The 16,315-nt window shown below is 38.3% G+C and overlaps 1 protein-coding gene across 1 annotated transcript in view; it reads right to left on the reverse strand.

The window, feature by feature from the left end:
- CDK13 (cyclin-dependent kinase 13) overlaps window positions 1-16,315 on the reverse strand; it is a 44,406-nt gene that overhangs the window by 7,766 nt on the left and 20,325 nt on the right. The window contains exons 6-12 of the mRNA XM_014958457.1: window positions 14,190-14,379; window positions 11,777-11,833; window positions 9,053-9,154; window positions 8,855-8,932; window positions 6,661-6,777; window positions 5,418-5,549; window positions 2,723-2,928 (exon numbers count right to left, since the gene is read on the reverse strand). Of these exons, the coding sequence (XP_014813943.1) occupies window positions 2,723-2,928; window positions 5,418-5,549; window positions 6,661-6,777; window positions 8,855-8,932; window positions 9,053-9,154; window positions 11,777-11,833; window positions 14,190-14,379 (882 nt within the window). The remainder of the gene's footprint in view (window positions 1-2,722; window positions 2,929-5,417; window positions 5,550-6,660; window positions 6,778-8,854; window positions 8,933-9,052; window positions 9,155-11,776; window positions 11,834-14,189; window positions 14,380-16,315) is intronic.

The raw sequence follows: 16,315 nt of genomic DNA on the forward strand, positions 1-16,315 counted from the left end.
GCATGAATTTCAACACGCCCTATGAGTAGACGACTTAGGCAAGAAAGCAGTTAAAAATTAAAAAATGAGAGTGTGTGTATTTATTATTTATTAAAAAAATTAAATTAAAAAACGTGTGAGTGTGCTGGAAGAGCCCTGAATTTTTTTAATCCAGACCAACACAAACACATTCTGTCCTCCTCTATCCCTGCCATCTTGCTAATTCTCGAATATATTAATTCACAGCACACTAATTCAAAGCTATGCTTCAAAAAAAAGGTCACACACACAAAAATATTCAGTATTTGCCTTGCAAGGCTAAGAGCAGCACAGCTGGAAAGTGCTGCAAAACCCACAAGCCTTCCTGTGGATGTGCACCAGGATACGAGCACTTGGAACCTACTCAGGCAGGATCCAGGGACATCATTGATTTGATATACTTATAAAAATATAAAAATACCTTTATTTGGCAATACAGAAAAACCCCATAATTTCTACTGCTGGCTCTCACTCAGATGTCAAAGTAACTTTATTTGGCGATACAGAAAAAAACCCATAATTTCTACTGCTGGCTCTCACTCAGATGTCATGCTTACCACTTGATTTTGTAACATCTGAGGATGCTATGCTCAACACTCAAACGTCACTCATACTCTCAGTGAAAATTCAGCAGAAAAATGCCAAACAGGGAAACTAATCTACCTATTCCATACTCTTTGGTTCGTTTCAAGTCCATTCCAAGAGCAAACTGTATTTTAGGAAATGTGGCAGTTTCTACCATAATTTTTGAGTTCTACGTAACTCCTGTTAAATTGTAAAATGCATTAACCAGGGCTCCCATTCATAAATCAGAACATTACAATTGATCCGAGGTGGTTTTAACATCTTCTTTTGGGGTGCTCAGTAACAAATGCAACCGTTTTGTTTAAAGCATGCATTTGTACGTAGAGTTCTTCAGTGTGCTTTATCAAGGATATTATCTATGGTGAGTTATGGCTTCCAGAAGCGTTTGCTTAATAAAGAAGTCACCTCTATGCTGAACTACTCTAAACTTAAATTGTCTTCTCTTTCACCTAGATATATTTTTCTATGCACATATGGGCAAAGAGCAATCTAGGTCTGAACGATTCCTTCTCTATTTGTTTACTTTATTTTCCATGGTTAGTATTAATAACTAATAAACATAGTAGTCTCTCACTGGCCTACCTGTTATAAAACCACAGAGAAAACAGCTACTATCCTTTGGACTCTTTAAACTTCGATAGAGTTTCCGTTTGGAAGGGGGAGGAAATTTTAAGGGCTACAGAAAGTTACCCTTTAAAACGCTGTCAAGACTTTAGTCTAAACATACAGAGTGGCAGAAGCTCCCAGCTGGCTTGCAGTGAGAAACAGGATGAACAGGAGCAAGAGGCAATAAATTGCAATAAGATGATAAAATAACTATTTTCTGTATGTCTTTACACAGAGCATTTTGAGCTCTGTTCTACTGTTACATGAAAAGTTGATTCAAGACTGTTAGTATTAAAGAATTTTCAGGCCATGCGAATGCATTTCCTGTTTTCCTTCAGCTGAACTAGTGTTATCAGCACCACAGGATTTATGGTCACTTTGCACGATCAAAAATGGTCTAAATTAAACTTATGAGGTATTCATTCGGACTGCTGAGAACCTCAAATGGTGTTCACACAGGGAACTATTACTTCACTCTTCATATTATATTCATAAAATTGGTCTCCAAGCAAGATGCTTCAGTTAAGTTAGAATCATAAAATGGTTTGGGTTGGAAAGGACCTTAAAGATCATTGAGTTCCAGCCCCCTGCCCTGGGCAGGGACACCTCCCACCAGACCAGGTTGCTCCAAGCCCCATCCAACCTGGTCTTGAACCCCTCCAGGGATGGGGCAGCCACAGCTTCTCTGAGCAACCTGTTCCAGTGTCTCACCACCCTCACAGGGAAGAATTTCTTCCGAATATCTCATCTCAATCTCCCCTCTTTCAGTTTAAAAGCATTACCCCTTGTCCTATCACTCCACTCCCTGATAAAGAGTCCCCCCCCATCTCTCCTGGAGCCCCCTTCCACACTGGAAGGCCATTACAAGGTCTCCTCAGAGCCTTCTCTTCTCCAGGCTGAACAACCCCAACTCTCTCAGACTGTCCTCACAGGAGAGGTGCTCCAGCCCTCTCACCATTTTCATGGCCCTCCACTGGACCCATTTCAGAATTAATGGCTGTGCAATCTACAGAGGTAGCTACTTCTTGTTACACCAGGTTTTGGGGTGGGTTTTTTGGTGCTTATCTTCTTTTACAATCTGGTTCAACCCCAACAACTTGGAAAGCTGAAGACTAACATAACATGCAAATTAAACATCTGTTTAATTTGAAATGTTCTAAACGGCCTATCAATACCAATAAAGCTCCTCCAATTTACAGAGATTATGAGGAACTTACAGCAGCAGCTGACTTGTGGGATTACAGAAGAATTATAGATAAGCAAGAGATAAAATCCCCTCAAAATACAGAGCAAGGTAGTTGCTCCGACCAGATTGAAAAATTAAGTAAAACTTAAAAGGAACACCTAATTTCCAAAAAGCAAAGCTAAATCTTCTGTAACAAAGGTTTAACTTACAATACTGTTCCTCCCTCAAGAATCCAGGAGATGTCAGTACTGTGAAAATAATATCTAAAAATTTCTAGAGGTGCAATCCGAGTAGAAGGTAATTATAAGAACCGAAAATATTACTGACCAAGTGCTACACTAGAGTTGCCCTGAGTTTTGAGTTGGGAAGAAGTTTGCATGCCTTGTGGGGTGTTGGTTCTGCTCTCATCCATGCCTAGAGAAAGATCCTTCCTAGGGACTTTAGCTGCTGTTGAGTCATCAGTCATGCCCATCTGCTTCTGTCTTCTGCGTTTCTTACTCCACAGCTCGTGGCAATCCTGCCACAAAGGAAGGCTGCAAAAAAATGATTAGAGATAATCAGATTTATCCCAGAATTTCCTTTTTAAATTTTTTTTTTTAAAACAGGTTTGTAAAATAAATGCTCAAATTATACATAGTGTAACTTTTGAAAGAGGAACCTACTGGAACAAACCATGTTTGTAAAAGAAATGCTCAAATCATACATAATGTAACTTTTGAAAGAGGAACCTACTGGAACTAAAAAAATGATTAGAGATAATCAGTTTTATCCCAGAATTTCTTTTTTAAATTTTTTTTTTAAAACCATGTTTGTAAAAGAAATGCTCAAATCATACATAATGTAACTTTTGAAAGAGGAACCTACTGGAACTCAGAAAGGCATCAGAAAACACTCAAAACCAGCAAAATCTCAGATCTGCTTTTTCCGGCTGAAATCTCTTCACTGATTGCCTATTTCAGAAGCACAGCTCCCTCTGGCAGAAAGCCTAATTATTTGTGTAATCAAAGACTTCAATATCAATGCTGCACACCTGCTAGAAAACAGAATTTGCAGAGTAACTGATAACAGAGTTTTCATTTGAAAGTTGTTTTTGGTTTTTTTTTTTCAGGGTCCAAGTGACCAATTCCTTTTGTCTGCTTGTAAAAATACAACTGCTTAATGAGTTCAAGTATTTGTCCACAGTAACAAACATGGCCACCTACAAATTCTATGATTTGTAGAATCATAGAATTGTCTAGGCTGGGAGGGACCTTTAAGATCATCTAGTCTAACCATCGACCTAACTCTGATAAAAAACCATAGTTGTACGGCACAGATAACCAAGAAAGTAGGGAGGGGAAAGAAAAATAAGAAAGAAAGTAGCACTTGACACTAGCAAAGTTAGGATACCAGTAAGAACAAGGGATATCCCAGTCCTTTAAGACTGATAAAAGCAGAGACAAAAGTCTCCTAAGGAAGTCATCTGCCACCAGTTCTGTCCTATTCCTGTTCTCTGCGGGCATCCCAATTCTGATTTCTTGAGGAACATGGAGACCCACCCCACAGATGGCACTAAAAATAGTGCCTATATTTACTATTTTCCTATTACATATTATTATAAATGTTTGAGCAGTTCCCTCACCCAGGAACATGGAAAAATGAGGTGACAGAGGTGACAAGAGCGACTGGAAAGGCAATTAATGACAACTGCTTCCTTTATTCTCTCCCTCTGTGTATCAGGTCAAAGACCTGCCAAGTATTTAGTCAAAACCAACTGGAAGCAAACAAGAACTCATTGTGAGAAGGGTCCTGCAGTCCTTGCAGTCAGCCCTGGCACTTTCTTTGAATGAACAGCTGTTTCTTCCCAAAGCAGAGCATTGTTGTTTCGAGAAGAAGAGTCAACACTTCCCTGTGCACGCTCTGTCAGGAGGAGTGTAGTTCCTCTTCATTTTTTAAAGAACACCAATGACTGTCTTGTTTTGAACTCCCACATATCAGCTTCTAGAAGAGATGTATTACCAAACCCCAGATAAAACCCAAACTTCTTCCCATTCACTTATTTTAACAGACATATAAGCAACATGCCGTACAAGTGGCTCTGAGATTTTAGTGAATAGCCTAAGATTGCTGATTTCTGAAACTCGAAGAGTGTATGTCATCATATTCAGGCAATGAAAGCTCACAGCCACATGTGTCAGGAGCATTAGTGACAGCAGTGTGTATGGAAAAGGTAAGTATCTAAGATTTCATTAAAATGTCTTGAGAAAACGCAAACATTTTTCCCAGTTGGTAACTAATTAAAAAGCAGTCAGTACAGGCTGCCTTGAAGGTACAGTGTACTCAAACAACATTAAATGGTCTATGTTTCAACAGCTATCTCGAGGGAAGAATGAAACCTGCAGATTCTCTAATACCTTTTCATTGTTTCCCTCACGACCAGTTCCAATATGATTTGTACTGATTAAAATGACAATTAAATCACTGCAAAAACCCTGCTGGACATCGCGATACATTTCCTCTCAGAAAAACTAACAGGAAAAATCCTGCACAAGAGTATTTCACTTCTGCCTATAAAACCAAGATTCTCATCTGGCACAGGAAATGATTTATGGTATTTCACTTTAACTCTCAGGTACCTTTGCAGAATTCTATACCCAGTGTCATTCTACCATCAAAGAAGGCAATTCAGATTCATGGAGGACCTCAAAGCCCTTGGAAAAAGTAGACACCGATAAAAAGAGATAAAAGGGAAATGACGGGTTTTCAACATTAGAAGCATTTATATAACAGTTGGTTTTTTTAAAGGTACTAACTCAGTAACTAGTTCTAGGAATAATCAATTAAAACAGTTCACAGATCCTCACAACCACTGCTATTGTGGTGTAAGAGTCGCTTCAGCTGCACAACCATTTTAGTGCAGAATCACCATTAAACAACTCTACGTATCAACCAAGTAATCTACTTTAACTGAACCACAAGGACCTTAATGAAATCTGTTCACATTTCACAGAGGTAAGGACCACTGCTGAAGGAAATCACTTACTCTGGAGGAGGCATTTTAGATGGTTCCACGTCTCGCAGGAACTCGCACTGAAGAGCTTGCTCGGCTGTGCAGCGCTTGCTGGGATCCAGAGCCAGCATATAATCAAATAAATCTAATGCAGCTGGTGGGATGCTACAAAAGAGCAAAATGGAGAAAAACATCACATTTTAATTTCGAATCACACACTTCTGTACCAAATTTTAATAAACAAATTCCTTCCAAAGCAACAGAACATTAAATCCTTGGATAACTTACAGCCTAAAACCCGCTCACAACTTGAACTTGGTATTAAAAGGCAGAGATGAACCTCACCTTTTATTTATTGTGCTAGCACATAACCCAAGCTTTGTTTTGCGTGGTCATTTCGAATCACACACTTGTGTGCAAAATTTTAATAAACAAATCCCTTCCAAAGCAACCATTAAATCCTTGGATAACTTACAGCCTAAAACCCGCTCACAACTTGAACTTGGTATTAAAAGGCAGAGATGAACCTCACCTTTTATTTATTGTGCTAGCACATAACCCAAGCTTTGTTTTGCGTGGTTTAATCACCTGCAACATTATCCTTACAAACCCCCCATGCAGTTTAAAGCCAAGACTATATTGTTACTTTACACTTTGGAATTCAGGGAGTTGCAGTTTTGAGTGGTCCACGGACGATAATTCTATTGCTTTAAAGATATAAGTCTCATTAATACGAACAGGATGATACACTTCTCCTGAAACCCACAGTAACTGAAAGAGGGGAACAAACCCTTTAAAATGAGCTTACAGCTGTTTTCCATAACTTTCACACGTGATATTTGCACAAAGCTAGTCCAATGGTAGTACTTTACAATACACGGTTCAGATAACTCCTCTGTGTTGAATGAATTTATGACTGTAATGTTAACCAGACACATATTTAGCTGTAGCCAGTTGTCCTAATAAAAAAAACCAATTAAGTACTCTGAGCTGTTTTTTTGGACGGGGACAACAAGCAGGTGTACCAATCACAGAAAACAAATGTTTCTTTAGGTGAAAGCTGACAGGTGGCTGAAACTTTAGGGCCCTCTACCCTCTTCTTGAAGCTCCCATTAAATGAGGGTTAAGACAAGCTCCGTGGGTAGCATGGGAAGGATAAGAACCTAAAGCCATTTCTCTTATCTATGTTCATTTTCCAGAAAACAGTGAAGTTTGTAAATTCTCCAGGAAAACTTAATGCTATCACAGTTGACGAAAACTAATTCTTCATCCTTACAAAGCAAACTCTTCTCTCAGTTTTCGACGATACTGCTTCTTTGGTTTCATTGTGTTGAAATAGGCTAATTTTATAACATCAGGCCACACTGCTGGACAAGGACTCCCACAAATTCGGCTGTATCAAAAAGAAGAGAAAAAACGGGTATGAGATCCACAACCACCACCAGCACAGCTGTCACTTCTATTCTTGCATGTACAGTGAATATAGAAATAATATTTAATTTTAAGGTTCGGGTTCTTTTTAGCTTAAATTTCTCTACTCTCCAATGCCCAACACCATTAAATGATGATGAATTGCCTATGAAAGATAATCACCTGCACAGACTAAATTTAAGAAGTCCAATGTTTCTGCCTCACCCCACCCCAGGCATCCTCCACACAAATGTTTTGAAACACTTAACCAATGATGTCCGGACAGCACTTCAATTATTTGACTTGAAGAACTGAATAGCCCAGAGTTAGAGTGCTAATTAACTTCTATGTCCTTAGTTCCCAATGCCAGTGAAGGAGGACACAACAAATGGCTCAAAAAGCACTTTTTACTGAGAATTTAATTGCCACTGAAGACGTAAGGGGGAAAAGAACAATCTCAGTAAGGCCTACAGGCAGAAGCAAGATCCGACCACTAGGAAGCCTGTATATTTTTTTACTTCAGTTATGAGTTTTATGTCTCGAGCCTCATCTATCTCCACAAATGGAGTTGCCCACAGTCTTATTCCTCCCCCTTCATCCCCAGCCAGGGATGGCTAAGCACAGGTTGACACACACCACACTTCAGAGGCATTTTACCATATACGCAAGATTTTAAACTCTGATGCAGGCTATCCTAAAAGGACACTTGGTGAATACCTTTCCCTAGTTCACCCTTCCCATTTTTTAGACTTAAATTGTTAGTGTAAGAGACCTAATGATCTGTTAGGTAAGCCCTGACTGCTGTGCAAAGCAATCTGACTTTACACTGGTTGAGGTATGTAACTAAGGAGGAAAAAAGGAAATAATAAATCTATCTTTTCCTATCAGAATTTACTTCAGCTCTATGTTTGAACGTTAAAATAAGAAAGAATCAATGTAGAATTGTTGACTGTAACATGATGGCAGTAGAGGTGTTGACTAAATTGATATATTGCATTTAAACAGCCAAAAATACATAGGAACAGTGAAGAGGAAACATGAACTACCAACAGGAGCTTCCTGCAGGAGAAGGAAATCACAACATTTTAGTTTGCTGTACCAGAGGTACAACAAAAGAGGAAAAACTTCAAATGACTGCACTGTGATGTGCTTCAATGCCATCTAGTGCTCAAAAACAAAAGTTTCCCAACTCACAAGTTTAATTCTTACACTGACAATGACCACTGATATGCTTTGCACCTCCTAAAAATTTCATTTTTCCAGGCCAGCTAATAAACACACTACACAAAAACAGGCTACTTTATAATCTGTTTTGAAAAACATCTCAATATATAACTTCAGAATGTTTTCTATTCATTCAATTTTAAAAATAATGTTGACCATTTACTGTTCAGGTTCTACAAATTCTGTAGGACTCGCCCTCTTTTCCCCTTGTTTCTAGGAAGAGGACCTCTCCTCACTTAGGAGGTCAATTATGATATCAGAATCAAGAGCAATTTTTGCTTGCTGAATAAAGGGGAAACAAAAGATGCTCTGGTTCAACGGAGTTATATAGATACCATTCTATGATTTATTGAGATAAGGAAAGAAACAAAATTTTTTACCTCCATAAAGTGTCTGCCAGCTTGTAATGGAACAGAAATATTCCCACAGAAATAATAAAGCCCAGGTGTGTAGGTAGAAGGCTTGAAACAAGAACTCAAGGCCAGTAGCACACCAAGTACCTGCTCCTCCCCAATCCCAGTTGTCCCTACTATTGCCATGTTTTCATTTTGATTTGCTGTGAGGAAGTTGAAACATCATCTTAAAAAAACAAGAGGTGTTTTGACTACTCTCTCCGTACAACTTCAGCCACTTCCAGCTGCTCTACAACACACCCTCTTACTATTCAACTGCTCATTACTAGGACCACAGAATACTCACAAAAGAACCCTCTCTCCACATCCAAGCACAAGTCACTCTCTTTACGTGTCCCTCAAAACCTCTAACATCTCACTCAGGGCAACAACTGGGTACTTGTTAGTGTTCACACCTACTATGTGATAGTGCTTGCAAGTTACCTTATAAGTTCCAGTTGAGCAAGTTCTTGATTCGCTTGAAATATTGGCTTTTTTGTAAAAAGTTCACCCAGGATGCAGCTGTAAAAGAATTTCGCACAATTCCATCATTATGGCTTTCAATATGGATCGATAGAAACACTTCAAGCTTTATTTTTGGTTTGTTTTTACGCTTGCTACACTTCTGTACCAAACTCTTACCCACAGCTCCAGACATCGATAGCTGGTGTGTATCTTTCTTCTCCAAGCAGCAGTTCAGGAGGCCGATACCATAAGGTAATAACTTTGTTGGTATACGGTCGGCTGTTGGGGGGAGGAAAAAAGAGAGAGGACTATCATTTTACTCCCATCTCATTTCTGAAAAAGTGACACTTTTGAGGATGTTACTTCTGCGGTGCTGTTTAAGAACAGCACAAGACCTGCCAAGCTGCAACTGCACAAAAGCAAACCCAACTGTCTGGTCCAAATTATCAAAGGACAGATTGAGGATGTAATACTCTATGTTTATTACACTGCTAGTCATTTCAGGAGAAGGGCCTGCTTGGATAAAACCAGTAACTTCTGGGCAACCATTAGAATGCTGAATATAGGGTCTCTACAAGCATTTAAAAAAGAAGAAAAAAAGTAACTTTCCCCTCTGTAAGCATAAGTAAAAGAGACAAAGCCTTTTTAACTACATCCTTCAACAATTTTGATTTCAAAGCCTTGAAAGCTTCCAATATCTTCCTGTATTTCATGACATCTTTAATTCTCTACAGAAGTTTTGGTCACTGAGAATAATCTTTTTCACTCTCACACTAAGGCAAAGATTTCCACTTAGACACACATTTATTTGGGGACAGGCTGAGATACAGCATCAGAATGGAAGGCAGAAAACAGATGTTAGGTTTTAGTTTTGTTTCGATCAGGGTGTCTTAAAAGACATCTCAAAATTATTCCAGTTTAAATAATTCACTCTTACCACCTCTAGGTAACTCCAAATAGAAAGCAGAGCAACATTAAGTACGGAGTTTGAATAATTGTAGCATAAAGTCTAACAAGCTCTTACAACATACTCAGTGGGACAGGTACCATTTCTGCAATCACCCAAGTGTCTTTTTCATTAAGAAACTCCCCAACTCATTTTTAAAATGTGCTATATTTTTGGAAACAATCCCATCATTTATCACATTTATCTCTGCAGCAAGCATTCCTCTATGAAATGTTTACATGGTATGGACTTTCTCTACAGATACGCCACTCATATATATCAGTATATGGTCCTTTTTATTTGAACAGATGTTTTCTTACACAATCTGTCATATCTCCTACTCCAAACATATTAAATCCACCAGAATAACATTTAAAAGATCACAGCTACGACAACCGATAGGAATTTATTTAAAATTAAATTTTTTATTTCCTCCACATTACGCTCCTACTAAATTCTGTACCCTTTTGAGAAGTATGTAATTCTAAACAACAGTAAACCAAATGTAAAATACATTAATTTAAGGCAGCAGCTATTATACACTTGCTGGTATATATTAATCACATCTGTTACTACAGGTCAGAAGCTACTCAGAAGGAAAATGAATGACAAAAGAATTGTCAAAAATCTGCTAATGAGATTCTAATTATCCTTCAAAGTTCAACTGGCAATTCTATTAGCCAGCATAATTACATTTTAATCTTGGTTTCATTTATATATAATGGCGTAATAATAATGTTGCCGTTTCATGTACAGTAAAATCTGTTATTTGCACTATAAAGACGCTGAACTTTCAATTGTAAAATTCCTAATGAACAGTTAGTTTTACAAGTAAAATTTAAATTAGTTTAAAAACAGACATTAAAAAAAACATGGTAAACCAGAGGGGGGAAAAAAAAAATTAGGTGAGTTTGGTGCACATTAAAATAAGACAGGATGGCATAAATCCCTTTTATTATAAATACATCAAAAAAAATTAATTACCCAGCAGTTGCTTAAGATTATTTTTACCTTGTGATATACTCAACAATTTTCATACCTGTACTTATGCATATATTCCTGAAATAACAGCTCAGAAGACAGTGAAACTATTGCTATCAGGTGCAACAACAAGCTCAGAGCTCCGCAAGAAAACAATAAACTCACCAAGCTAACATTATGGGTATTATTTCCCAAATTAGGTATGCAGAAATCAAAATAAGCTCAGGTAGCTAATATTCTCTGTATCTAACCACCCGATGTACAAACTGCTGTAATAAGCATTCAGCCTGAATTTTGAAAATCCAGTTCCACATGATGAACACATAACATCACAATGCAAATATTGGAGTTCTTAATCATAAAAAACTGTGCACCTGTTTCCTGGAGTACAAGCATAACGAAGCCAAGAACAACAGAAGCACAAGTCGCAAGATGTTTCAGAACAACTTTTATTTAAACTCATATCTCTGTTTCCAGCAGATTTAACAGCACTGACTGCCTGAAGAATACAATGAACCTCTTCAAATGTAAGGTTAAATCTTACACAAAAGTAATGCTTTTTGAAAAGAAACTGTATGCCAATTTACGTTAGAAATTAGGTATTTTCTTTCTTTAAATAAACTTTTCCTAGGTATACCAACAGAAAGAATATGTTTACAGAACCAGAAACTAAAAGTAAAAACCTATATAATGATGCAACCTACTTAAGACTGCAACTCTTCATTTCCAATCAATATATTGATTGGAAACTCTCTATAGTTATTTATCCAGAACACTTGCACAAAGAGAGTTTTGTAGTTTTATGCAGTGTAAGACAATGTGCACTTCTTTCCATTTCCTAAGCCATTACTTGTATTACAGTACAATAACTTCTCTAAACAAAACAGTCATCTTTTCTGGCCCTCAAAATACTTAAGAGTTATGCAGAAAGATTAAACTTCTAAATGCTTTTTCACAGTAAAATTGTATCTTACCTTTCTTCAGAGTTGTACAGCCGAGCAAGCCCAAAATCTGCAAGCTTTATCTGCCCTCTGGTGGAAAAAGCAAAGAATTGTTTAGTGGTTAATCCTGTTTGGATACATTTCCTCCCCCCAAAAAATCAGACAAAGTTTGACATTTTGAGACAGCTGCAACTGATCTTCACCAAACCACATTAAGGAGGAGGCCATGCCTTACAATCCATGCATCTCTTCAGTAAACAAATACACTCGCTTACTGAATTGCAAAGCCAAGTAAGCAAAATGAGGTATGCTCCTCAAAGGGCATTTACATCACCAGATGTTAGTCCAAATTTAGGTGTCTAAAGTAAGTATTCAAATCAGTAACTCTGCAAGGAGGATGTTAGCCCAATTTAGGTGTCTAATGTAAGTATTCAAATCAGTAACTCTGCAAGGAGAAAAAAAAAAATGAGGGAGAAAGCTGCTTTTCTCATGCTTTACTGCTTGCATAAGCATTTGTGCAACAAACAACTATCAGCAGTCATACTTCCTTCTAGGAAACTGTCCTCCCCTCTTGTAAAGTTTAAATACAGCCTTTAAATCAGGCTGACCGACCAGATAAGGGCTTCTATTTTTGCCAGCAGCCAACTTGCTGAATGACACAACCCCTAACCCCTTCTTGAGATTTTCCCATATATGAGGGGAAAAGGAGAAGATACGGAGCTCTCGCCTGGCAGTTTCCACAGCTAAAAGGCACTGCTCAGTGGCCAGAAGCCCCCACCATCCATAAAGTCAGGATGATTTAAACAGAAAGGTATCTGCAAGCTTCCCTAATATGTGAAATCAGTGTTGGAATGTTACGTGGAGTTTTTGTTTTTCTATACTCACGAGCTTTTAAAGCTCCTGTCACTTTCAAAGACAGCAAATGTCACTTTCAAATAGAGTTTATTTTACCAAATTAGGGCAAGACCTGCTGATGTGTGTAAGAATGACTACTTTATGATAATAAAATATACAGGTTATCCTTCCCATTCCATTTTCCACTCCAATGTGTGCTTGGAATTGCTGTAATGCTTGGAGATCCCCCCCACAAACAAAGAAATGTTTCCCTCAAATTTACACGCTTATTCCTCAGAGAGTGTATTTGTGGAAGACCAATGAATTTTTGACCAAAGACATTTAAGATGTGTATCTAAAAGATACATAATCCATGTGTTTGGCTTCAGGCTGTAACTGGTACTGGGATTTTAGAAACACTGTCTTGCAATTATTCAGATCAACTATCAACTTTTTCTTGCTCCAGCGGGAACATCTAAGGATGCTCAAAAAATAGCCCAAGGGAAAAAACTTAAGTCAGATGTAGTCTGACTTAACATTTGATATCTGTGTAAAAACTTAAGTAGTCTGATGTTAGCTCATTATAAGGTGAAAAAAAAATAAAAAAGAGGAAAGAAGGGTAAATTTGATTTGAAGAAAGCTGGGGCAAAACTAGACCCTTACCAAAAAAGAAATCCATTTCATCTCCAACTGCAGCAGTAGATGTTTAGGGAGAACACGTGAACCTGCTCATTTTGGGGCTCCTTTTCCTTATACTTCACCACCACCCACATTCATTGTGTTACAGATGCTGAAACAGGCATTCCTGTCTATTCCCTTCAGCAGGTGTTAATGATCCTGTCCGTGAACATGTCTCATCTTCAATCTCCTGACACTAGGTGGAACACTTCCTGTGACAACAAATCTCAGAAGCTGACTACCTGCTCTGTAAAGATACTCTTTTTTGCTGTTAGAAACCTTGCTCTTACAGTCACTCCATGGTTTCAGTGCTGCTGGATTCAATGAACAGTTCTGTCCTGAACTTAGCCACTAGCTTCACGCAGGCTTTTTATTTGCTGCTGTTAAACACTGAACAAAAGCGTGTTTACCGATACAATTTGTAATTACAAGTGGTCAAAGAAGTAAGAAACAAATTCTTCTCCCCATTTGCTTATGGCTATAACTGCAAGGCAAAGCATGCTTGAACACCCTGATTTGAGTATTCTTTTAAAGTATTATCCCAACTGATGAAGGACCTTAGAATTGTCATGAAGAACCAGCCTAGCCACACTTCATCTTGAAATGAGATGGCAAAAACGTCAAACGTTTATGTCCTAAAATTCTGGTTTAGTATATTTGAACTCGGATAATATCCCCCCCTACTTTGATATAAAAGTTTCAAGTTTTAATCCCGCTGTTCTAACACAGATAAGTTTAACAAACAATTGCAGGATGCAGTGTTAAGCAGATAACATTACCTGATTAGAATTTTACAGTTGATTTCAAAGAAACTAGGCAACCTAAAAAAAGTTTTGCTAAGGATTTAAAGCAAGCAGACCGTGCAAATTAAAAGGAAGATTTAAATGTGACATTAACATAAAATTTTCTTGCATACTTTAAGTAATATCCATACCTATTATTCAGTAGAATATTTGAACATTTGATATCTCGGTGCAAAAAGTTCTTCTTATGGCAGTAGGCCAAGCCCTCCATCAGCTGTCTCATAAAAGATTTAATATGATTTTCATTGAAATGAACCAAACCAGATTCCAGCAGTCCCATCAAGTCATGGTCCATATATTCAAATACCAGGTAAAATGCACCTAGGAAAAGAAAGGGAAAGGGTAGGAGAAACAGAGAGCATTTAATTTATCAGCAGTCCAAAGCATTGCTGCTCCCTACTTTTGAAAGTTGGAAGTATTTTTCACAAAACTATTTACATTTTACATAGGTATAGCTGTACCTCACGTCCACTAACAGCAATGAAATATAGTGCGGTAAAAATGTTTTAATAAAATTGCTTTTCCCTGTAAACAATTACACCAATCAAATGTTTGTGCAAACAAATGCTACCTCACGGTGCTTTAATCTAAACAGACATGTACTCTCCCCACTGCTCTCAGTCTCCATATATTTTATTTAAAGAAAAATTAACTGGGTTAATATAGGAGAAATCTAGAAACAAAGTATGTACATCACTAATCCATCTGTCATGATTCAGGAACTGATTTTAAGCTTTCAGTGTGGAACTAGGTCAGAAATAAGCCTGCTCATCTCAAACTAAAATTACCAGTAAGACAAACTGAGAAAGCAGAACTAACCTACCAGCAACGGCAGCTCTGCCAAGACAGGGCTCATATTCCAAGTTGCCACATAATAAGACAAGACGAAATGAGAAAGCAGAACTAACCTACCAGCAACAGCAGCTCTGCCCAGACAGGGCTCATATTCCAAGTTGCCACATACATACAGTAAGCATAATAGAATCGGGCCTTATCTCCCATTAGCCCGTGCAATTCCACAAATAAAGCTATTAAAGCCAAGGCTCTTTGATATATGTAAGTCTTCCTAAAGAGAAAAAGTGCTGAGCGCTTCAGAAGCGGCAAGAACCAATCTCCAGCCCAACCACTCCCAGTACAATCTGCTTTTAAGTACTTAATTCTTCCCCTTCTCCCTAACTCTAGGGCAGAGAAGACAGCGCAGGCTCAGCAGAGCACTGGTGGCAATGCAGAAATCCCATTCAGGTGGCTCTGTCTACTTCCCATTTTCAAAGGCCTCCCCCCCGAAAGGGATTTTCAGAGCCACCACTCTATAAAGTACAAATAGTTTCTGCCCAACGAGAACTCATTACAGGTTCTAGTTCCTAAAGAAGAAGTTGCAATTCAGAAGCCAGTGAAAGTCTTGGAGCAATAATGAGAAGTCAGTTTTTCAGAATGTACACACACACACGGCCAAATTCTAATGAACTGACTTGTTTTCTTGCATAATAGCTTAAAAGGGAAGGAAGAGTGCTAAACCCACCTGCTATTTAACAGAGAGATAACAGGTTATTTATACAGTAACAGTTAAACTTGTAACAAAAATCAGCGTAGAACAGCTAAACCACAGACCATGGTGTCAGACACTCAAGAGCTCATCATTTTTAATTTAGGCCCTTTTGTCCTGCTGTAAGTTATAGGCAAGAAGCAAAGCACTGATCATAAAGCACCCCTGTTGGTGTGCACACAGGAGGTAAATCAAGCAGGTCCAACCCCATCCCACCACTTCAAGCCAAGAGAAGGAGGTACGAAGAGCCACGAAGAACCACAGGTCTGCTGTGTTACCATTCACATAACTGAGCTCACCAGTGCAGTTCACCAGTTCAACACAGTAAAAAGCCCAGAGGATCCTGACCTTGGTCTTTTAAAACAAGATAGCTGGCAACCTGGTGCTAGGTCTGCTTCACTGACAACTGCTGAAGTACGAACCACGACATATTTTAAAGTGCCTTGAAACAAAACACCTGATGTTATTGCTGCAGTGCCAGAATAATCTATATATGCCCTTCAGGGGATGTCAGCTCAACAAAACTGAATACCAGTGATCTTGGTATCTTCTTTCTCTGGAATAGGAAAGAAAGTTAACTCTGTCATGGCAGCAGGCTACACTTTGTATACACGACAAGGAGAACGGCTGGGAAGGGTCAGTGGGATTTCAGAGCTGTTTTAGCAATAATCCCTGAACACAAAAAAGTTAACTCTGTCATGGCAGCAGGCTACA

This window comes from Calidris pugnax, unplaced genomic scaffold (assembly GCF_001431845.1).
Source record: "Calidris pugnax isolate Ruff unplaced genomic scaffold, ASM143184v1 scaffold377, whole genome shotgun sequence".
NCBI classification, from domain to species: Eukaryota; Metazoa; Chordata; class Aves; order Charadriiformes; family Scolopacidae; genus Calidris; species Calidris pugnax.